Source organism: Anopheles gambiae, chromosome 2, assembly GCF_943734735.2.
Source record: "Anopheles gambiae chromosome 2, idAnoGambNW_F1_1, whole genome shotgun sequence".
Lineage (NCBI taxonomy): Eukaryota > Metazoa > Arthropoda > Insecta > Diptera > Culicidae > Anopheles > Anopheles gambiae.
Window position 1 is genome coordinate 29,672,550 of NC_064601.1, and position 22,389 is coordinate 29,694,938.

The following is a 22,389-nucleotide window of genomic DNA, read 5'->3' on the forward strand; positions in this document are numbered from 1 at the left end:
GAAAAATTCCGCGAAGACGCTGGCAAGCACTGGCTGGCGGCTGTTGGAGAGGGTTGCTTTACAACTAACAAAAAAAAAAACAGGAGCACCACCACGTACACACACAGCATGCCAAAACCCTTTGGAAGAAGAAACACAACAACCCGTTCTCCTGGTTCCATCCTCCGGCACGATCGCGTACAAGATCGCCGATCGATCGTTCGCCGGTGAAGAAGAGCAGTGCAATAGACCCAACCCCCCTTTTCCGACCGGGTGGGGGTGGTGGTGTTTGATGGGACGTAGTGTTTTCCACCTGTATTGCCCACCGTTCGGGTCTGGGCATGCGACATGTTGGCCGTATGTGGTGGTGGTTGGCCGATCAATCAAATAGATGCGTCGAGCAATGGTGCGCCAGTCAGCAACAAAATCAGGAAAGGGCAGCTCTGGACCGTTATGACGGTAAGGGCAAACCCATATGGAACCCTCGGGCCTAGGTCTAGCCAGGCGGCGAAACGGTACATGTAATCCAATACATCACACAACACCACTTGCGGTGCTTTTCACGCGCGTCGCTTCGCTGGTGGTACGTACACACCCCGATGCAGTTCTAAAAATACAGCTCATTTGATTTCGTAATAAACTGTGTTGGATTTTTTTTTTATTATTAAAATATCTGCAAATCGAATAAATTTATTGAGTAATTATCATATTTCAAAGCAGAACATAAGCTTGCACATGAAATTTTAAAATAAATACATATGTGAGAGTAGCTTTTGATCTCAGATACATGCTCAATGAAATTTATTCAAGCAAAAAAGCAGGCACTATCGTAATGAGAGCATTCCGATTAAAACTCTGAAATAAAATACAACATTTAGTAAAATAGTCTTCAAAAAAAGTTTGTTTGTAACATTTCAGCTTGAATTCAGAATATCATCAGCATAAACACTCCAAAGAACAAAAATTGACGATGGTCGATGGGTTCATCTTAACCCGCACTAACGAAACGTTAATTGCACTTTCAATAATAGCAACTTCGTTCAGGGGCGTGCGCGATCAAAGAACGGCATCGAAAGTATTGATGGGCAAATGCTGGCAAAAATCCGGAGTCGACTTTGATCCAACTCCGATATAATTTCGGAACCGAATCCGGAAGGTAGGTCCGCCCAGCATAATCCGGAGTCGTTCGGAATCGTTTGGAGCCGTCCAGAATCGCCCGGCGTCGTCCATAGTCGTCTTGAGTTAAAATCGCCCGGTGGCAGCCTTCGAAACAATGGACTGTATATCCGACTCCGGACGGAACTAGTGGTTACCATACTACCGGAGTCGGAATCGGACGAACAATAGTCGGAGTCAGATCGGAGCCGTGGGTACACTCCACAGAACACATCACTAATTGAAAGAAAGCCCGGTGACGAATCGCGAACGATCCTCAGCAACTTGAGGTTCCTGAAGCAGCTGTAAATTAAGAGATCGATGCAACCGGCCAAACAGTGAACTAGTACCTGGGAAACATAAACAACCATATCAGGAAGCAGAAATCGCGTTCACCGGCTTCGCAGCGGCAAGCAAAGACCCCAAAACTCAATGCGACTATTTCAAGCAAATTTCGCCTCAATTTCGATATGACACCTTAGAACGCGAACCAGTCCAACATCCTCCAGCTGCGTCCCATCGAAAATGTCTTGATCAGCATGATGCAAAAGCTCTACTCCAACAATTTTGTCTTGAAAACATGCCTACACATGATAAATGACGGAAAAATGACGAAAGGCAGCTCGCATGGATTTATTATCGCAATTGTGCTTCAATAATTACATTATAAAGGATATCACTTGGCAAGAAATTATCAGTCAGCCGAAAACTCATTCATGTTTTAAGTAAAAGTTAAGTCGGCTTACCGTACTAAATACATTACTTCATATGTTTCACCAACAGTGTGAAACTGAAAAGCAACTCCGCGATACACGACGTTTTGCAACATCTTTATGAAATCGGACCCAAGAGCGTCGTACAATGTGCGTGACTATACTCTCGGTGCTAACCGGAATAGCAAACATTCGATGTTGGACAAATACACCATAACGCAATGGCGACAACAAACGGAACATCAAGTTCTGAACGGTTCATGTTGTGAAGCACCACACATCAGAAGCTGAATGAATGACCGCTGCTTGATGCGATGAGAACTATGCATGCCTCTCCATTATCACGAGCAAAAGAAGAAGGGTACGAAAGGAGGTCCGAGCAGCTGTGCTTGAGCTGTAAAAGATATGCTATTTTTATGATATATACGCACATGCATGTGTTTTTGGTTTCATTTTCTAACACGCGCTTATCGGTGGTACGATTCTAGTTGCCGTACTTCCACCACACACTGCTGCTGCTATGCTAAGAAAAGACGGTCTTCTGGAGAGTATGAGCTATTGCCGTCAAGAAGATGATAAGCCAATAACCGACATGCGTTGTGTTTGTGTATTTGCTTTTTGCCCCAAAAAAATACCCATATTCACCTCTAAGGATAAGATGCTCTGTATTTGTGACATTCTTAAGCAGGAAGTGAATACCAATCTTACACCTCCAATGCAAAAAGCCCACCCGGCTCTCTGTTAGACACTACAAAACACCACACCCAAGCGCAACAGTAGTATCTCAGAAACACCCAAAAAAAACCCTTTACGAACTTGTGTTGTTTTTTTATGTTCTCTTCTTTTCTTTTCTCAGTAACTTTACGTTTTAATTGCGTTTGCGTAAATCGTGACGTTTTTCGTAGGCGTACGGGGGGAGGTGATGCGCATAGACTCACACGCGGGTGCGCTCTCTGGTGCACCACCACCGCAGCTAGACGAATTATTTATTTATTTACTCACAATTGACTGATTTATGTGCACGCGTTTCGGTTTATTCCGCGACGAAACCGCGATCGAGGGCAGAAAAGCGATCGAGGGGGGTGGTGGTGAGCGCGAGTGAGTAAATGATGAAATGTTTGGAAATTTCAGCTCACTGCATCCGGGGCACACTAAGTGTTTGCCGAATGGGATACTACTTTCTGCGTGAGGTGCGATTTTGAACAGGTTAAATTAAAAAGCAAAAATATATAAAACACATTAACCCGGTAAAAGGGAGAGTAAAAAGGGGTAGCATGGTTTCCAATTTGCTAAATTTAAAAAAAAAACACATTACGCACGAATAGCATCACTGGTTGCAGCTCCAAATTCGAAGGTACAGACACCCCACACATCACCGAAAAGGCCGTCGCGGTGCAGAAATGCACAACGAACGCCAAGGTTCGCAGCGTGGGTTGTGCGCGGACATACATACATATGCATACAATTGTTTTAAATCCTTTGCCTGCATACATCATTAAACGAGCAGCAACGGCAGACAGAGGTACGGTGTGTAACTGAAACCATAAAACCGAAACTGGGCCGCCAAGACGCTGACGAACAAATCTTGTCACAGCCGCAAACAACAACAAATTGTGTCTCGCGCCCCGATCAGTAGGACCCCGGGAGGCGGTGGTGGTGGTGGTGGTGGTGGTCCGGGGAGGAGGACCGTTTATTTAAATTCATTAGCACACGGCATCGTGGGGGGAGCCGACACCGGCTAGGAGGGGTAAGAAATGAGCAGCTCGTTACGATCGTTCGCATTCGCTTTCTTCGTTTGGATTTATCCCTTTCACGCAGGTGCAATAAATATCGGAGGGTGCTGCGCAGGCAGTGTTTCGCACAGTGCTGTGTGATCGGAGCTTCGGAAACGGGTTACGAGAAAATTGAGTCCAAAATTTTGACTCATTTTTTTTGTCATCTCAATTTAAACCTCACAGAGCTATTTTAATACAATGCCAGTCGTGCGTACCAACACCAAGCATTCCCCCCAGCAACACTCAACACACGCCGTCCAAAAATACGCCTTCGCTAATGAAATGCACAAACCATCGCCAGTGTCGTTTTCAGAGTCAGTAAGATCCCCCCCCACAATTTGCACAACAACAGCAAAAAGGTGTGAACAATTTCTGATTCAACATTTCCCTCCTACACGACTGTCAGATTCGGTTTTCTGCTGTGTCTCCTACTTGTAGTACACAATCGTTTTGATGATTTTGGCTTTATCGCCAAACACTAACCCCTTTCTAGTAAGGCTTTCTACAATGACTTACACATACATGCAGGGCACAGTTTAAGCGTATTTTGTGCGAAGCAGTGACACAAAGCGCTTCACTTCCATCGGGGAACCCATGAGACATGCCTTCGAAAGGCACCACTACCACCCCGATTATTATCGCCGACCTAACATCTAACTAACCACTTCCGGTGCAGCTCACAAAGCATGAGAAACACATCCTCTCACTCCCCCCGACCCCCGAGTAGGTTCGGTCTTTTTGGCCATTATTTCAATTCAACGGCTTCCACACTTCTATCGCCAGCCTCTAAACTCCATGTGGACCAAACTTTACTATGGGGCCGTGGTAAAGATGGTGCATTTAATAAACGGATGCTTTGCCATGTAAGCTTCGACCCGTTCATGTGTCCCCTTCTTTCAGACAATATATTAAAGATCACAGAAAAAAACAAATTGCAAAACCCTTACCACAGATAGTTGTGCAAAATCTGCGAAAGGCAAATGGTTTACTCATTTTTGCTGATTATTTGGCGTAATGTTTATCAACGATCGAGATGATGCCGCGGTAATAGACCTCGAAGAGTAAATTACTTCCAATACTTGCTGCTCCTCCCAAGGCGTCCCCAAGTTTCGATTATCAGCAGCAGCAAGAGGTTAATGTCAAATTTAATGACCTTGGCGCGATTGTACTGCGAGCGGACAGGGAATAGCTTCTCCGTATCCCGCCGCCCCAATCCTGAAGATCGAACGGTAACGGGATTGGAGCTCCTGACGACCTGAGAGACGTGGACGGTTCTCTTTAGCACGAAACGACACGATGCAGCAAAGTAAAGTAGGAGTAAACGAGATGGAACAGTTGCTCTTATCAAAGCATCGTTTAGCATTTGCCTACCCCCATCTGCTACGAAGGAAATGCTGATTGATCACGAGATCATCGCATTTCCTTCACTGCGATGATGCAGCACAAAAAAACATGCACAGGTGATAGCGGTGTCTTATCGAACGGAGAGCTCCTAACTGGTATGACAAGGATCAAGACGATCGAGTTTAGCCGAATAAGTATGGCTGTAGAATAATGATGATGCTGATGAATGATGACCCACCTTTAACCCATGGATAAGATTGAGAGGTTCGATGTATCTTGGGGTAATTTAGTCATATCTTGCTGCAATTTGCTATCGAGTAGATGTTTGAGAAATCAATCACAAACACGTGCATAGGGTTGCTCGCCTGTTGACGCCCAATCCTGATTTCCAAAATCTACATTTCGCGTTAGTGATGAATCATCATCATCGTAGTTGACAGATCACAACCCATTTAGATAACTCTACTTCTAACCAGCACACTCTGTCGAAACTCAGATGATGAACCACTACCTCTTTAGACATTCTGTTGTAAAACTGCATTCCTTTATGAAACAACAAGTGTCCTGACTTAGTTCCGAGGTTAGCTTAGCTCTCCTTGTTGGGTTAGCGCGTTAGCTCTCCTTCTTGGGTAGTGGTGATGGATATCAGATCTGCTCACAACCCATTGGTGAAAGATAGGCAGGCAAATGCCCTTTTATCTAATTATCAATGAAAATGATGGTTTTATACGTCACTCTTTGGCTTATATAAGTAAGATCTGAATGAAGATTTGAAAGTAAATAACTGATAAACATACTACAGAACACAGCCTCTCTACTCAATGGTCGTCGTCAGATCTCTTTCACTCATAACTCTATGATCCAGAACAGACCGCTACCGCGACTGACGCCTAATCGCTTGGTATCGTCAAACTACCAACCAATCAAAAACATACAACGACACAACAGCAAAACAGCGTCTCAACGTCGATACCGATCCAATATCGAAATCGCTTCCCCCCTCTAAAGCAGCAGCTCACTCGGACGTTAGAATGCCACAGGGGATCGATACATTCGTCTCGGTGCCGGTGTGAAGATGCCTAAAAGGAGAAAAAAAAACCATACAACAACGCAAAGCAGCTGCAGCAGGGTGGCGAGAAAGTTGCCGGATGGTAAGAACAAACCGGTTCACCACCGGGGGGGGGGGGATTGCAACGGATTGCATCGGTAACGGGGGCAACGGCAGTGCTCTGACAGTGCTGGGGGCTGCATTCAATAAACACAACACTACCACCACCACCATCATCGGACGCAGTAGGCGCCATCTGCCGTTTGTAATGCTGGCCCAGAGTCTGTATGTGATGTAGTTGCACATTCGGTCACATTCGATCAATCTCAAAAAGCGTCTCGAACGACGGCGACGACGACGACCTTGCCGACTGTTGTTGGTTCTCGCATTCTAACCGCGTCCCCCACTTGTGCCTGTACGAGATTACTCCCTGCTGCTGTGCATCCTGCGCCCTCCCCCAACATCATCAAGCAGGGACCGGACCGAAGGGACCGGAAAGCGGTAGTAGTTGTCCGATTGAACTGCCAACGGAGGCGAGGTGCGCGTAGCGAGGGGAGACTACTCTCCATTCGCTCCATTCGCAATCAGTGCCTTCGCAATGGATCGTATTACAGCCTCACCCGTTGATACACACACACACACACAGTTTGCACGCACTTTGGTACCTACCTCCTCTTTGCGCTTGTGATTCTTCTTGTCTTTCCCTGGTGTTTTTTTTTTTTGTTCAAACCCGTACGCTCTCGGATCCGGTTCCGTTCGGTTGATCGTGACTCGGCGGAGATGCGGTCACTGTGTGTATGTGTTTCGATGGCTCCAAAGCATGAAAACAGAGCGCGAGCGGGACAGCGTTAGACAGAAGACAGCTGCTGTTTCTCGCTTTTCACTACTATTAGAAAAAAACACTGTCACGCTTTCATGAGAGAGAGAGAGCGAGGGAGTGAGAGAAAGAATGACCGCACATACACAAACATATACAGCCGCACGATCGATAAGTGTTTGCTGATAAGCTTCTTGTTTTGTGTCTTGATGGTGGTGTGGAGGCTGCTGCTACGGCGGACGACAGCTGAGTTTGCGCGCGCGCACGCTTGCTGGCCTACTGTGGTACGAGTGAGAGCGCGAGCACTGCGCCTCCACCGTCTCTTTCCGTTCGCACAGCCGTCTAGATCCGTTCTCGCGGGCGGACGGACGCGCGTTGCTTCTAATCAGCCCCGGTGCTGCTTATCCGTTCGCGCTTATCCGGCATCTACACACGCACACGATCGACCACACAAACGCACACCAGTAGAGAGCAAATGAAGATCACGGTCGTCACGACAGTGTGGCCGGTTAACAGGGCCAACACCTAATTAAACTGCATCGACGTAAAAAAAACACCAGCGACACAGAAATACACACACGCACATACACACGTTCCCGAACCTCTCCTTCTAGCGGTTATCAATGTGCACTCCCCACTGCGGGAGATGGCCAAACATCAACAAAATAAACAGACACACACACATACGGTACACACGCACACTGTGAAGCGAGAGGATGTTAGGAAGATGATACAATAAACGACAACTGAATACAAATAGGAGAGAAGCGGATCGCAGGGCGGCGGTGCCCGCACCAGCACCTTGTATTTGACACTGTGGCGCGGGGTATCTCGGGCGGTTCAAGTTCTGACCCCGCTGGAAGAACTCTGCCCCAGCACTCCTAGCAAGCGGGTAAGAACGAGAGAAGAAAGAGAGAGAGAGAGCGAGTAAAAGAGTGAGGCAATGTCGAGAAATCTCACCAAACCAACACACACATGCACGCACGCGGTTACAGATAATCTTGAACGCACACTTGGTTTTTGTTTTTTTTTTTTATTTTCGTTGTTGATGGTTGGGCCCGGGGCAGTCGCCACTGTCCGTGATACGATTCTTCCAATTCTGGAGATCCCCACCCCCCCCAACTAACACACACAAACGCGCCCGCACGATCTCGCATGCACCACGGCAGCATCCCCGTGTGAGATTGCCGCCCCTCGGTAGATCAAGAACAATCTTGATCGGCAGCGCACCCTGCTTGCATTCTCGCTTGCCACACCCGCCTCCCCCCAGGGCTCATCTGTCAGCTGTCACGAGCGGATCGTAGTGGCGCACACCACTCTAGCGTACAACTTTGCATGAGCGCCAAACTCACCCACTTACACTACACCCTACACGCACGCACGCACGGTCGTTCTCTCCCACATAAGCGCACACACACAAACACACACACACACACACACACACACAACCACAAACAAGCGAAGGTACGGGAGCGGTGGGCGCACGACCAATTTTAGTGACGGTACTGAGAAATTACCAGTCGCCTGCTTTCTTCAACCCTGCAACACCCTCGCTCTCGCTCACTCACTCACTTACTCTCGTTCGCGCACGCTCTCTCTCTCTCACACACACTTGGGTGGTGCAAAAAAAAAGATGCAGATAACAAAACCGACCGACTTTGATTCACGCACGTTGACACCGCGAAGATCGAAAGCACTTTGTCCTCCTTAGCGCACATACTCCGGTGCTTTTCCACCGACCGGCCCCTTCGTCTCCCAATCGCTCTCCCAATCGCCCTTCTTCCGTTCTTTCGCACGCCACAGATGGTCCGGAAGTTGATAAAACAGGAGGGCGGGTCTTTGCCGTCGGCTTATCGCACTGATCGCACCGATATCACCTGCCCTTATCTAGCTCGATTACATCCGTAACGATACTGTACGCGATACCCCACCCCCCAGCCCGGGGTTAACCACGACCAACACCAACAACGCACCTCAAAGCAGTACGACGACGTCGGCGGTGGCGGCGGCAGCGTCCTGTGTCGTCCGTCAGCGGTGATGATAAAAAACATACTGATCAATGATTTTCTGCTCGTCGCGCTCTCCACGCTGTCGGCGATAGAGCGAGAAAGAGAGCGAGACAGAGAGGAACAGAGAGAGAGAAAGAGAGAGCGAGAGGAGGCAGCACTGCAGCAACGAGTAAGCATGTGAATGCATGCGCTCTCACTCGCACAAAACAACCCCAGCGCCTACTTTCGGCAGTAAACCAGCTTTCCGTGATCTACACGCAATGCACGATCGATCGGTAAAATCGATCGGGATAGAAGCTTTTCCTACACTTCTGTGTAGGAACGAAACAAAAAAAAACACACAAAAATATCGATGGTTCGCCATACCGACAAAAAAGCCCTCACTTACACGACCTTGTTAAGCGCCTGAAAGTATGCAATATGTCTTTTTTTCTTATTCAAAATACAGGCGGTCCCCAAGCTACACGGTTAATGGGGACCGAAAACGGCCGCAAAATACCGCGTATCTCGAATTTCCGCGTAAGTCGAATCTCGTGATTTCCAGCTAAAATTTCACTAATTTTCGTGTAATTTTGCAAGTAGGGGGCGGTTTTAGTCACTTTGTGAGTTATTTGATATGATTCTGACTGAATATAACAGTTTTAAACTTTTTGAAATAGTTTTTAACATTCGATCGAAACGGAAATTATTTGGCAATATACAATTGATGTGTCAAACCAGTACAATTTGCTCAAAGAACTGTTAAATTTAGAAAACCGCGTATCTCCGAATCCGCGTATAAGAGGTACCGTGTATCTCGGGGACCGCCTGTAATTACACTTATTAATTTACAACAACCGCTGTAACGGCTTCCAAGCAAACAAAAAGAATATTAGTGATATGTCAGGCACCTTAAAACGATTTGACTATGTTTTCGAATGTTAATCAAATTAGAGCGAAAGAGAAACACATACACACAACGTTTACGGGGAGGCGCGCGCGGCATATTTTCAAAATAGTTTTATTTCACTTGTAACACGCTAAAGCCAGTCAGTCAAGACACGCTGAAGTCATTAGAGCGATGGGGCTTTTGTTAAAATGTACAATGTGCAATTAATGCAGAAAAGAGGGTCAATTAAAAACCAAATCGCATCAAAACATGTTTCGGTTGTACAGAGAAAAAAAAACTAATACTAGAATAGATAAGCTAGAACAATAACATTATTCACTATCCAGTACACAAGGTTATACAGTAGGTAAATGTTCGTAAATGCCAGGACGATCCGAAAAGCAGGAAAATAAAAAAAAGAAATGCAATGGGGGCAACGATGGCACCCATGTCATAGCTGCTGGCAATCTGTTGCGGCCAACATTTCTTCCTAAACACCGCTCTCCCTCCTTTGCTCCGAATCAGTATCGTTCATTAGCTAAGATAAAACTGTTCAAAAGTCACCTAAATGCCGGACGAACCAACAGTAGCAGCACGCCAGCATCGGTTGTCCTGCTGAGCATCCACAGATTCAACTCAGCAGCGATTAAAATAGTTCAGTATATTGTTCTGTGCCTTGTCCTAAAAACGAGAGAAGAAATACGCTAACTAACGAACTAACCGTCAACAGCCAACACGCACACACCCTTACCTTCTTTGCTTTGTTTGCGGCGGTCGCTTTACTCGTTGTTGGCCCCTGCAGTGTGCCGTTGCTGTCGTTCAGCTGTTTGCCATCGGTGTCCTCCGTGGTCGTTCTGCTTCGCTTTGGTGGATCCGTCGCGCTACGTGTTCGTTTGACCGCTATTGCACGTTTACCGCCTTCTGCTGGGCTACCCTGTTTTTTGGTGCCGCTTTCCGCCTTGCCAGGGTCACTGCTCCCACTTCCCCCGGTCTGCTTCATTCGGGGCGGTGAAATTGTCTCCTCCGTCGACCCATCGCTCCTGCTCGCCGGGGTTGTTTTGCGCGCCGAACAGTTGACAAACTTTAGGATCGACTGCTGGTGCTGCTGCCGGTTCGGTGTACTCCCGACCGAAGCGGGAGTGGGGTGGGAGGAGGACGAGGTGGGGGTGGTGGTGTGTTTCAGATCTTCGCTGGCGTCGGCGCCACCGGTGGTACTGCCGGTGTCCGATTGTTGCGACGTCGTTTCCGAGGCAAGCGACGGTGGCGTACTTGGTGGGCTGATGATACGCGGCCTGTGCCGCTGCTGCTCGCGAGAAAGGCGGCGCCGTTTGCTACGCGGTGCCTTGCTGCTGGTGGTTTCGTCTGGGACGGCTGCTTGCTTTTCCGACTGTTCGGAGGAAGAGTCAAGTCTCGGTCGGCGCGCGATCGCCCGTTTCCGTGGTAGTATTTCACTGCTGCTTTCGCTGGTCGACCGCTGCTTGCCGGCATCGTTCAACGACAGTCTTCTGGACAGCTGTCTCGTTCTCCTGCCATCATCATCGTTATTGGATGATGCATTTGAGTGGTTGGTGTGTTTAGCGTCTTCCGGTTTGTTGCAGCCTGTATCGACCGATAGCTTTGTGGTGCGCTCCGGTCCTAGTGATGATCGCCTGCGTGATGGCTTATACAGTTTTTGCAATGGTTTCGTTTTGTTGCCACGCATTTTCTGCCGGAAAATGCTCAGAGGCAAATCATCAAGGTCTTCCGAAACGTGACTTCCATCTTCCGAACGCGTATCGTGGGTATCATCGGAGGAGGTGGATAGACTGCGCCGCCGGCCATTTGCTCGTTTCGGTTTTCTAATGCCTATGCTGCTTTCACTTGTCGAGTCAATAGAAACTACGTCAGGATGAGGAGCTGCGGACACGCCGGACGTTTCATACACCCGCCCAGCCGGTGAACGATCAACGCTCAACGCAAGCGCAGAGGTCGGTTTGGTGTCTGTCTTTAAATGCTTGCTGGTACCAGACTTTGATAGTTGACCGGCTTCCGACGGATCCTTTCCATCCTCCTCCACGCCCATGGGATTGCTAGTTCCCTCGTCCGATTCATCGGACAGCAGTCGCCGCACACGCTTTCCCGTGTTCTGCTGCACGAAGCGTCTTAACTGCACGGAGCTAGCATCGGAATGCTCACTGTCCGAGCCGTCCGACGCAATGGTAGCCACATTTCGGCGAGCTCGCCGGCAGACGGCGACCAGCGCTTCGTCGCTCGAGCTTGAGCAGTGTACGCCCGACTCGCCCGAACCCGGCCTCGACAGCTCTTTAGCCGGGCGCACTTTGTCGAACTGGGACGCGGAACTGGACGAACCAGACGCTACCGTCTCATCCTCGCTACTATCGTCGTCGCTATCCTCGACCAGCGATACTCGCTCGCCAAGAATCGGCCGACACAGCTGGCACACGTAGGCACGCGTCAGCTCGGGCGTCGCCTCCATGCACTGCCGGTGGCGGCAGGTGGAGCCGCACGACCCACATATCACCAGCCGCCACTCGTGGCTGTCCACGCTGCGCCCTTGCTCGCATTTACAATCTTCCGAGTCGCATGCAGTCGGCCGCACCAGCTGCTCCTGGAACGCGTTCGGTTCCAGCTCCCAGGCCGCATCGCGCTCAGGTACAAACACACCGCGCCGTGGAATCTCGGGCAAGAATGTGTCCTCGTTGTTGCACAGCGGACACTTGAAGAAGTACCCGGCCGATTGGGCGTACTGTGCGACGCAGCGCTGGTGGAACCACCCGTTCCGGCAGCACGGCGCCCGGATGGAGGTGATCCGATCGTACTGCCCCATCTCGTCGTAGCATATCGAGCACGGTTCCTCGGCCGTGTGCGGCTGGGCGTCGCGCTCGACCGGTATATGGGAGGCGCACCACGACTGGAACGTGTCCGTGTAGTGGGACAGACAGCGGTTCTTGATGCCGCAGACCGTGTGAAACGTGCGCAAGCATTTCTTCGAGCAGCAGGACACGTTCGCGTGCATCTCCTTGCAGATGTAGCAGCGGCATTTCTTCGTCCGTTCGTTCTCCTTCCGGATGTCCTGCTCGAGAAAGCCAAAGATGCCGACCGTATCGTTCACACCGTTCTGCACCAGATTAGACGACAGCAGCTGTAGCGTTGTACAACGCGTGCAACGAAGAAAACACAAACAAACATGCAATTATCCACCTGCACAAACTCTTCGTCGCTGTTCACTCACCAAGCAATAATAATGCACGGACAGTCTCCATTTGGTGTAGAACTTGCCGAACAGCAGCTCATCGTCCTCGCTGCTTTTGCACAGAAAACAAACCTTCGCCATCCTGCCCTGCACTTACCAGAGCATTCTACGCCACAGCACGGCAATCGGTGAAAAGTAATTGATTTTCACAGTCAAGGTAAACGTTCCCTCTCACCCCAGTTTGCTGAGATTCATCGCGGAGCGACGGTTTTCCACTTTTTTCTGTCCGTTTCCGCAGTCAGCGGCGGCGCAGCCTAGCTGTAAAATCTTCGCTCTTCTCACCAACCAAGCTTATGCGAACCCGGGATGGCGCCAAAGTGGATAGAAAGGAGGTGTTGTCATGTTTAGCATTTGGCCATCAAGGCTTTAGAAAAAAGTACAAAACCGGTATTGACGGCAGTTGTCAAGTACGACGATTGTTGCTGCTATATGGGTTTGACAAACGAATTGTTTACAGTTTATAAAAATAATTTAACACTAAATACTTGTATTTTGCAACCACACTTCATAAATCGGCATTTTCCTCGTAATATTGCGGCTGTTGTCTGTAAACAAAGATCGACGGCTTTGTCAATCTGAATCTCAAAATGGCCACATCCTAAACGCTACGAAGACATCTCCTCTATATTCCACCTTGGGCGCCAGTGTAGGAACTAGTGATGTGCTCTCTGGAGCGCACCCACGACTCCGATCCGACTCCAACAATTGTTAGTTCGATTCCGACTCCGGCAAATTGGAACCACAAATTCCGCCCGGAGTCGTCCGGAGCCTTCCGGAGTCATTCGGAGTCGTCTGGAGTCGTCCGCAGTCGTCCGGATGATGCAGGGCGGACCTACCTTCCGGAGTCGATTCCGAATTTATCGGAGTCGGATCGGAGTCCGGATTTATGCCAACTCTACCCATCACTAGTAAGATCGATTTGACAAGCAGCCAAGGTGGATTAAAAAGATCAGATGGTGGAAAAGGGCCTGTAGGGGGACGCTATAGTTGAGGGACCTTACGTTATTTTAGAACCGTTAACCACTGGTTTCCGCACACAAAATATCGCAAATAGACAAGATTGCTTGCTTATTAAGTGCATTTAAGTATGTGCTTTGATGATTTACGAAAAAATAGTCAAATTAACATTGTAGTTAATGTTTTTGCTTGTCAGGAGGTTTAAAATCAAGTAAATTACAGTATTAATTTCATTCAAATTGCACATGGGCCTCTTAGATATTGAGGAATGAATGTGAATATATGTAAAATAAAAGATTTCTTCGTTTTTATCCAGAAATATATCAAACTACACAATATATTCACGAAAAAGCACTCGAATTAATCTTGTTTACTACAATACGTGTACTCAAACTATGTTTTAATGTTAAATAAGAACTCGAAAAGCCCAAAATATTTATTAAAAAAGTATATTCAAAAGAAAAATGTGGTAGATAAATTATTTGAACAAATTGAATAAATGTAAACAAAGCTTGAATCCTGGGGACCTTACGTCAAGTGACGAATTGTCAAAATGCTTTAGATTTCACCACCTGATTTTAATGTACCTTGGGTGCGCTGGTGTCAGAATTTATTAAAATCCCAATTGTAATTTGTATTCCAGCAAAACAGGCTCCCTTTGGCGACACTGACGTGGCATATTGTTGTGTTTTGATTCGTGTAACAATAGAAATTACAGAAATTACGCCTGCCTTCGCCAGCAGGGTAAGTTCAGGTGGTGCGCAAAACTCCGCTGAATAAAAACCGACGGCTACCCAAGCGCAAGCCGCACGGCGTAACCCAGGGCCAAGGTGAGAGGACAGGTTTCGTCGCGAGCAGTCATTCCCCTTCTTCGTGACGCATTTCTCTACCGCTGACCCAGTACGGTATAACGCCCGTTTCCTCTGCCTACCCCTGCTCCAAGTGCAGCGATTGTGATTCGGGCCTGGCGGCGCAGATTTGGTTAATTTACGGTCAATTCAGAGCCTTCTTTTTTGTTTCCATAGAACGGAGTTGAAATCGTGGCAGTACTGCGTTGAAAGGAAGTACCCTTCATCGAAAGGAATCGGAGCGCAACACAAACACAGCTGAACTCAGCACCATGGGCCTGACAATTTCCAGCGTGCTAACCCGATTATTCGGCAAAAAGCAGATGCGCATTCTCATGGGTAAGTGGTTCGTAAGTTAATTGAACATTGCAGAGCTTCATGCATGATATTTTCATACCACGAACGTGTCAAGGAACTAAATTCAGTCAGACCTTTGATGAGATTTAGTTATCCAGTTTACTAAACGAATTTATCTCGAAGCTAATCAAACAGTCACCAACAGCTGATTAAATATATTGCATTGTTTGTTTTTGATTAGTTGGACTCGATGCTGCCGGTAAGACGACGATTCTGTACAAGCTGAAGCTGGGCGAAATTGTCACCACCATTCCGACGATCGGGTTCAACGTTGAGACGGTCGAGTACAAGAACATCTGCTTCACCGTGTGGGACGTCGGTGGCCAGGACAAGATTCGCCCGCTCTGGCGCCACTATTTCCAAAACACGCAGGGGCTCATCTTTGTGGTCGACTCGAACGATCGCGAGCGTATCGTGGAGGCGGAAAAGGAGCTGCACAGCATGCTGCAGGAGGACGAACTGCGCGACGCAGTGTTGCTCGTGTTCGCCAACAAGCAGGATCTGCCCAACGCGATGACGGCCGCCGAGCTGACAGACAAATTGCACCTCAATCAGCTACGGAACAGACACGTAAGTAAACGGTAGCGGCAGTAGGCGTAGCATTTCAGCTGCTAACAACCGTAATGTGCATCGGTTTCATTGCAGTGGTATATTCAAGCGACTTGCGCCACCCAAGGCCACGGACTGTACGAAGGATTAGATTGGCTGTCGACCGAGCTAGCCAAAAAGTGATGATAATCTGGTCTGGTCTGTCCCTTGGAGAGGTTTATTTTGTAAGAACGCCGCTGGCGTACCGCTTATACAATATTTCATTGTTTCATATGAATAAACAGTAGGATGAAAATTCCAACCATTAACATGAGGTAAACAACATAATCATAGACACACACACACAAAAGCTCTGTGTTTTCTATCCGGACCAACCGTCCGTAGACCAACTGGCAACGTTCCTAACAAATAGTCACCGTCGTAGAAAAGACAGCCAAAAAAGCTCCGCTGCCCAATACGCCAACTTCGAGGCGACATCGCAGATAAGGGTTATCATCCCCTTTGTTGATATTTCGGATGGGTTAATCATAGTTCCCCCGTATGCCTGAATCATTACAGTATATGCCGAATGTAGGAAAAAAAAAAAGAATTTATTAGTCTTGAGCAGTTTTGTTCCTGTTTCAATCTTTTACACGTACACGCGTTCAATTCAATTCTCCCGCTCGATCTAAGGCAGCTTTACACGTGCTCCTACTTGCAGCACATGTAAGGAATAAGGGCTTGCGGTCCGCACTATTCCTCAGAAACTTTTAACCTCCCCAATCCAAATTAATCACATGTTTTTGTTCTTTGAAGATTATGTTTCCCCCTAGTATTAAGAATCCATCCCGGCACCTCTCTCTCTCTGCCTGCATCTAATTACTAATTAGTTGTTTATCAGCTTATATCGGTATTGCGTCTATTGCTTGTCTCACGTTTGATCGATACACGTGATGGATGGAAGGAAGAAAGATCACATATTAGAAAGTAATCGTTTACACATACACACTTGTTGCGCCCAAAAATAGTTGGAATGCTTCCGTTTGCTAAGAAACTGAAATAATTACTTTGTTATCAATGGTACTCGGAAAAGGAGTGCACTTCTTTTTGTTGCTGATTACGCCATTAAACGGTGACTGTGGGAGCTGGAGCTGGCACTCTATATTGCTTTCTTGCTACGATAGGATCAATAATCCACAATACTAAACAATCTCTAGTTTCTTATCAAACTACCGAAAGGAACTTGGTAGTTGTGTCTGCTAGAATGGCCCAGCAATGTGGGCTCTTTTTCCAATAGTTAATACTTCAAATACAAATTAATCTTCGAATGCATTGCAGAATAGAGCATTTGAGCGGTGAGTGTTCCTATTTTTGCATCTTCATCACGAACGTGTTAGTAAATTTAATCATTAATTTGTGTTTCACAATCACCCGCCGGCCATTGCTAGCTCGCCGTGAAGTCAAATATTTTCCTAATGGGCAATGAACTGAGTACTCACGTAAGCTCTCGCCTTTCAACTACTATATTCACACAATCTCGTGTGGTTGGGTTCCGTTCGAGTTGAGCAAATACAAATTCGTACAGTCCATGGTGCGATGTTGAAGCTCACTTCATTGCTAAAAACCCCTACTTTACCTTCACTTTTTTCACAATGATATTGTCCGTTGCACAATAGTCTAAAATTGCTTACACGTTGAAGAAATAAAAGGTAAGAATGTCGGCAAAATGCTAAACTAGATGATGCTAAACCTAAAGCACGCCTATCCTAACCAATTACCTTAACATACTTTGTTCGTATAAATGTGTCGCGCAACAGCAGCAAAAAGGGCTTCCCTTTTTGAGGGGGGCGAGAGTTTTCGCCTCCATTATCGCCGTGTTAGTAAACGATGCTGTAGCAGCACCAGCAGTGGGTATTAGGATTATTAGCAAAATAATAAAGATATGATCACAGTTTATCGTTTACGATAAAGGTCGATAGAAGTATAAAGGAACTAAGGAAGCAATACGTAAGAATAAATTTGCCAGTAAACGAACGACTTGATAGCCTGTTCGGCAACCGAACACCCCCTAATGCAGCCACGATAGACTAATAGGGAGGGGTATTAAATAACTGATAAGACAGGGGATAAAATACTGACCAACACCACCAAGAAGGAAACAGTACTAGTTACACAGACCGAAACAGCACGATTCCTTATCGTCTGCTGGATTGGTCGCTGCTGCCCGCTGGTCGATTCCACCATTGCCGGCCGTGCCGGCAGGTAGTATTCCTCTCCTAAACACTTGTATTAACTGACAATTGGACCTAAAATGGGAACAAAGCATTTTGTTAACATTGTGTAGTTGTCGCCCTGTTCGAGAGGATTCCTAACTTACTCAACGATAATGTTCGTATCGAGCAGCACCTCTCCATCACAATTCCACTTAGAACGGCACATCATTTCGGACGATATTGCCGGTGCAATTTCGCCCCCGTTCGTTTCGCTCTGCCCATTCGCAGTGAACCGGAACTCCTTCGTACGATAGATTTCCACAAATGGTAGTTCACTCTGACAAAACGAAAAAAAAAAAAATAATAAAAATGGAACATTTTCTTTTTGTGCAAATCTTTGATTAATGAAAATGGAACATTTTCTTTTTGTGCAAATCTACTTGTGGATTTTACAAAAAGCAAACTACGTACAAGTTTCTTCGTTTTCGATGTCATTGTTAGCAGCAGCCGTAGGTTGTTAAACATGGACGTGTGGCGCACCAGCACCAAATCCAGCAAACCATCCCCGAGATGGCAGTAGGGCGAAAAGCCCTGCGGACTGCGCTCGCACGAGCAGGATATGTTGGCACCGCTCACCATCAAAAACTTGCCCCGCACGACCAACGGTTCCGTGTCGTCGTCCTCGTAGCTGGCACGCTCCCCGCCGCAGTCGCGCCCGTACTTGGCCTTCCTGCAGCGGGCACACTTGTCGAGACAGCGGACACCATCGTTTGGGTCTTGCTTGCCGCGCCGATCGAGATGCACTACAATTTCTGCATTGTAACCTCGATTGGCGAGAAATTTCTTAAAGCCTGCAAAAAAAGAAGGGGAACATTAACATAAAACGCTCCAAATTTTGCCTCCACAAAACGGGCCCCATTTTACCCGAGTAATCGTAACGCTTCGGTCCCATCCAGCGATACTTTTCACTGTCGTAAGCAATGTCGCCCAGGTAGCCGTACGAGAGGGCGCTTGCGAACAGCTTTAGCAGCTGGGGTCGCGGCCTGCCCGTACCGGCCGGTGACGCTCCTTCGTCGCACTTGGCAGCTGCGTCCGCACTGTACACGGCCGATATGTCCAGTCCGCTGTGCTGTCCCAGTATGATGTGTATAATGCAAGTCTTAATGTCGGTGGTACCGTTCAGACAGCAGGCCACCGTATCGGTACTGCCGGCAGGAATGACGCCGATCGGAATGTTTGGTTTCGGTAGGTAGGCTGGATACTTAATGTCAATTCCTGGAAAGTGAAACGCGCAAACGCTTAAAATTCGCACCATTCACACGAAACACCGCCATCACTCATCTCTTGCTTACCGCAGTCCATCATCGTGCGCGTCACCAAACCATTGAACAGCTCGGCAAACGTGCCGTCGCCACCGCAGCACACCAGCCCGTCGTAATTGTCCAGCAGGATGCTCTTGGAGGTGACGATGTCATAGATTTGCTGGGCGCGCTGCGTTATAATTAGATTAATGTCGACCCCGGCCAACCGGAACAGTGGCTTCGCGTACCGTTCGTACAGCGCCAGCGCGTTCTTCTTGCCACCGTACGGGTTGAGAAAGAGCAGCAAATGTTTGGGTCGATTTTGATCTGTAGATATAGGAAAGGGAATTATTCACCATCATTGTCGCAATGAGCGATTAGCAGGGCGGGGTGCTTTGGGGTGGCAAATAATGTACCTCTTAAGTCGGACGACAGCCGGTTGTACCAGAGCTCCACGAGACGGGGCTCGCTGTTGTGCAGGGCAACGGCTCGCACACGCCAACGGTTCGTTTTCTGGCAGACCAGGGCAGCGTAATGAAGGATCAAGTATTTAAAATCAGCCGCCTGAATCGTGCCCGCATCCAAGTAGTCGCTGGCTTCTCGGCGATCATCATCGGATAAATCGTTTAGACTGCCTGCAATGTAGAGAAAAAACCCCTTTACCGTTAAATGGGAACAGGCAAATGAGCCGAGATGAAGTGGGATAAAAACAGTTCGCTCAATTCCCAAAAGAACTGCTCGTGCTGTAAGGGTCATACAATTTGAAACCACAATTTTTGCCAGCACTTCACTACTTTGCGCAAATCATTCTGCCTCGTTGTGACGTAACCCTGGGACTTGATCCGCTGCTCTCGCCACCAATTACCGGGGCCATGGAAACGGGGCGGACGGCTGAATGGACGGAGTACATACATGCAACGAGACTTCTAACGAGGCAAACGTGTTTGGCAGTGATTCCTTCGCAAGCAACAGCAAAAAAAAAAGCATCCACTTCACTTTGCCGCCGCACGTTACCTCGGTTGCTGTGATTGTGGGGAATGTTGCTGCTGGTCGTCGCGAGCGTGTTGGTTGTGGTTGAGCCCGACAGCACTGGAATACGATCGCTGTCCAGACTGCCGTGGGCCTCGTTTCGCACGATTGCTGCTGCCGGCGGGTGTGGTGGCGGCGGTGCTGCTGCTGCTGCCTTGCTCCGTTTCATCCATTGTTTGCCGTTGGCGTGGGGCAGTTTCGAGACCGACACCGACAGCACATCCGTTATCGGTACGGTGGTTTTAGCTGCGCGGGCGAACAACAAGAAGAAATCGATTTAGTCGGTGGGGACTTGTGTGCTATCGATTTTTTTACGATGGATATGATAAGATATATTCGTAAGCTCTAATCACCATTCAGGCTAACACAACTCAGCAAAACAAGAGCATTAAAAGCAAGGGGGGAGAGTACTACGAACTGCCTATGGAACGTTAACGTTGTTTAGTTAATTTGATGCAATCTGTTTTTTCTATTCAATTTGTTGTTCTTTTTACACTTCCGTAATATCCGAAAATAGCGCTCGTTCAATGCACTTCCTGGTTTGGAAGGGGGTTGTTTGTTTTATGTTTTCTTCACCTCAACACCGATTTGCTGTGTTGCGTGGTTTAAGGTCAAGGCCATAGACCTGTTCTCCCCCTCCACTAGCTCTTCAAGAAAAAAAAAACGCTCTCCACAACCCTAGCAAAACCCCGACGAAATCGACACAGTTCACCGATACCGTACCACAATTACCTTTCTTGGAGGATTCATCTTCCCACACCAGAATCCCCGCATTGTAGAACACACGATACCGCTTCTTGGCTATCACAAACGCGTTGAGCAAAACTTCGTGCTCTTTGTCCATTGCGGAAACGCGGAGGCACTACACGACGACGACCACTGGGAAAATGCCCTGCTCTGAATCGTATCACAGACGCTTACATATAGAGCGCTCTGCAGCGAACTGCCCGTTCACAACGGCTACAAAAACGGTAAACAATCACGTCCACCGAAACTGCTGATCCTAGCTTCTCTGTTGCTGGTGGTGCTGGTGCTCTCTGGCCGTCGTGCCGTTCGTTGCCCGCTGGACAGCTGAAGGATTTTGTCAAGGTTTTCTCGGCACAACACTGCTTGGACTGCCCCCGTCAAGCAATCCGGTGATATTTGGGAGGGCTCGCACTCATTACAATTTCATACATCGGCACCATCGCATGAAAGAGTTTGCGAGCTTTTTTAACATTGGACTTTTGACCAGCTGCACACATGACAAGAAAAAAAAATCGGTCAAAATTTAAATGGCCAACAATTTGACCACACAGTTACACTCTCGCTGTGCCTTCCCCTTTTTCCTCTCTTCGGTCTTTTTTCGCACCCTTTCCTTTGACTTCCCAAGTGCCACAAATCCACTAAACGACCACTAAACGGCTTCTAAACGACTCAAGCACTCTACCTAAACGGAATATAGAAAGACTTCGTTTAGCAGACGGCAAACGACTCATGCATTCTAAAAATAGCGAAAAAGCTGGTGGCGCTCTATGTTGGTGGGATATCCCAACCAGTTGAGCTTCATCGCTTGGAGGAGAGCTTTCTCATTTCCTCTGTACTGTTGTATGGTTTCACATTGAAGTTATGCATCGCTAGAACTAGAACGGCGATACGTTTGTTTAAATACTAAACTCCAACGGAAACCACCAGCACTGAAGCAAGTGAGATTTGAGTAATGGTCGTTGGTGTTGATACCCACGTATCTGACCACACGACCATTCATTATAGATTTTTGCTCAGAAAGTTAGAAGGCTATATATAGGTCATGATAAGATGAAACTTGTCGAAACACATTGCAAGAAAAGGATAGCAATATAATAATCAGTTTTAATACGCCATCTATTGATCAAACCAATGAAGCTGTGGAGCTTTCATTTTTTTCTATGGATATTCAATTTTCCAGTCGTTTAAGCTTAATCTGTGGCGCTTGGGTTTGAGGATGGCTACAAAAAAGGGAATAAACACAATCATTAGCATCCTTCCCAAGCGCCACAGATTAAGCTTAAACGACTGGAAAATTTAATATCCATAGAAAAAAAAAATGAAAGCTCCACAGCTTCATTGATTTGATCAATAGATGGCGTGGCGTATTACAACTCATCATTATATTGCTATCCTTTTCTTGCAATGTGTTTCGACAAGTTTCATCTTATCATGACCTATAAAGCCTT

At 47.5% G+C, this 22,389-nt stretch overlaps 4 protein-coding genes across 30 annotated transcripts in view; 1 reads left to right on the forward strand and 3 right to left on the reverse strand.

Annotated features, from left to right (window-relative positions):
- The window catches only part of LOC1273035 (high affinity cGMP-specific 3',5'-cyclic phosphodiesterase 9A), a 127,212-nt gene extending 118,308 nt beyond the window's left edge, over positions 1-8,904 (reverse strand). For 11 of the 23 annotated variants that reach the window (XM_061651226.1, XM_061651240.1, XM_061651229.1 and 8 more), the window contains exons 1-2: positions 8,805-8,904; positions 6,684-7,532 (exon numbers count right to left, since the gene is read on the reverse strand). The gene's annotated coding sequence lies outside the window, so the exon portion shown is untranslated. Of the gene's footprint in view, positions 1-6,683; positions 7,713-7,791 lie in introns of all 23 variants that reach the window. The other 12 variants (XM_061651243.1, XM_061651236.1, XM_061651242.1 and 9 more) reach the window with 6 other exon arrangements.
- Positions 8,905-9,801: 897 nt separating this feature from the next.
- LOC1273034 (uncharacterized) lies at positions 9,802-13,544 on the reverse strand. 2 transcript variants are annotated; one of them, XM_311975.5, is made up of 3 exons: positions 12,941-13,544; positions 10,460-12,850; positions 9,802-10,389 (listed from the first exon to the last, which is right to left on the reverse strand). In XM_311975.5, the coding sequence occupies exons 1-3, from the start codon at positions 13,040-13,042 to the stop codon at positions 10,345-10,347; spliced, it is 2,538 nt and encodes an 845-aa protein (XP_311975.4). In that variant the 5' UTR covers positions 13,043-13,544; the 3' UTR covers positions 9,802-10,344. The 2 variants fall into 2 exon arrangements, with proteins under 2 accessions (XP_311975.4, XP_061503806.1); XM_061647822.1 differs by having other exon boundaries at positions 9,802-12,850; positions 12,941-13,524.
- A 921-nt stretch (positions 13,545-14,465) lies between these two features.
- LOC1273032 (ADP-ribosylation factor 2) lies at positions 14,466-15,980 on the forward strand. Of its 4 annotated transcripts, none has more exons than XM_003436267.2 (4): positions 14,466-14,662; positions 14,944-15,105; positions 15,305-15,693; positions 15,769-15,980. In XM_003436267.2, exons 2-4 carry the CDS (start codon positions 15,039-15,041, stop codon positions 15,853-15,855), a joined length of 543 nt encoding a protein of 180 aa, XP_003436315.1. In that variant the 5' UTR covers positions 14,466-14,662; positions 14,944-15,038; the 3' UTR covers positions 15,856-15,980. The 4 variants fall into 4 exon arrangements, with proteins under 4 accessions (XP_003436315.1, XP_311973.1, XP_061503810.1 ...); XM_311973.5 differs by having other exon boundaries at positions 14,494-14,748; XM_061647826.1 differs by having other exon boundaries at positions 14,515-14,823.
- Positions 15,981-16,224: 244 nt separating this feature from the next.
- On the reverse strand, positions 16,225-21,279 carry LOC1273031 (ceramide kinase). Its single transcript, XM_563184.5, has 8 exons — positions 20,927-21,279; positions 20,180-20,440; positions 19,582-19,800; positions 19,217-19,492; positions 18,789-19,139; positions 18,336-18,715; positions 18,029-18,201; positions 16,225-17,957 (listed from the first exon to the last, which is right to left on the reverse strand). Exons 1-8 carry the CDS (start codon positions 21,036-21,038, stop codon positions 17,816-17,818), a joined length of 1,914 nt encoding a protein of 637 aa, XP_563184.4. The 5' UTR covers positions 21,039-21,279; the 3' UTR covers positions 16,225-17,815.
- Positions 21,280-22,389: the final 1,110 nt, after the last annotated feature.

Excerpts from the sequence above, each read along its gene's own strand:
- LOC1273034 (XM_061647822.1), bottom strand. The coding sequence starts at position 13,042 with ATGGCGAAGGTTTGTTTTCTGTGCAAAAGCAGCGAGGACGATGAGCTG. Across the intron at positions 12,851-12,940 it reads CCGTGCATTATTATTGCTTG|CTGCTGTCGTCTAATCTGGT; the intron begins GTGAGTGAACAG and ends ACAACGCTACAG.
- LOC1273031 (XM_563184.5), bottom strand. The coding sequence starts at position 21,038 with ATGGACAAAGAGCACGAAGTTTTGCTCAACGCGTTTGTGATAGCCAAG. Across the intron at positions 19,493-19,581 it reads GCTGTCGTCCGACTTAAGAG|ATCAAAATCGACCCAAACAT; the intron begins GTACATTATTTG and ends CTATATCTACAG. Across the intron at positions 17,958-18,028 it reads GATACGAACATTATCGTTGA|GTCCAATTGTCAGTTAATAC; the intron begins GTAAGTTAGGAA and ends TTCCCATTTTAG.
- LOC1273032 (XM_003436267.2), top strand. The coding sequence starts at position 15,039 with ATGGGCCTGACAATTTCCAGCGTGCTAACCCGATTATTCGGCAAAAAG. Across the intron at positions 15,106-15,304 it reads GCAGATGCGCATTCTCATGG|TTGGACTCGATGCTGCCGGT; the intron begins GTAAGTGGTTCG and ends GTTTTTGATTAG. Across the intron at positions 15,694-15,768 it reads ATCAGCTACGGAACAGACAC|TGGTATATTCAAGCGACTTG; the intron begins GTAAGTAAACGG and ends GTTTCATTGCAG.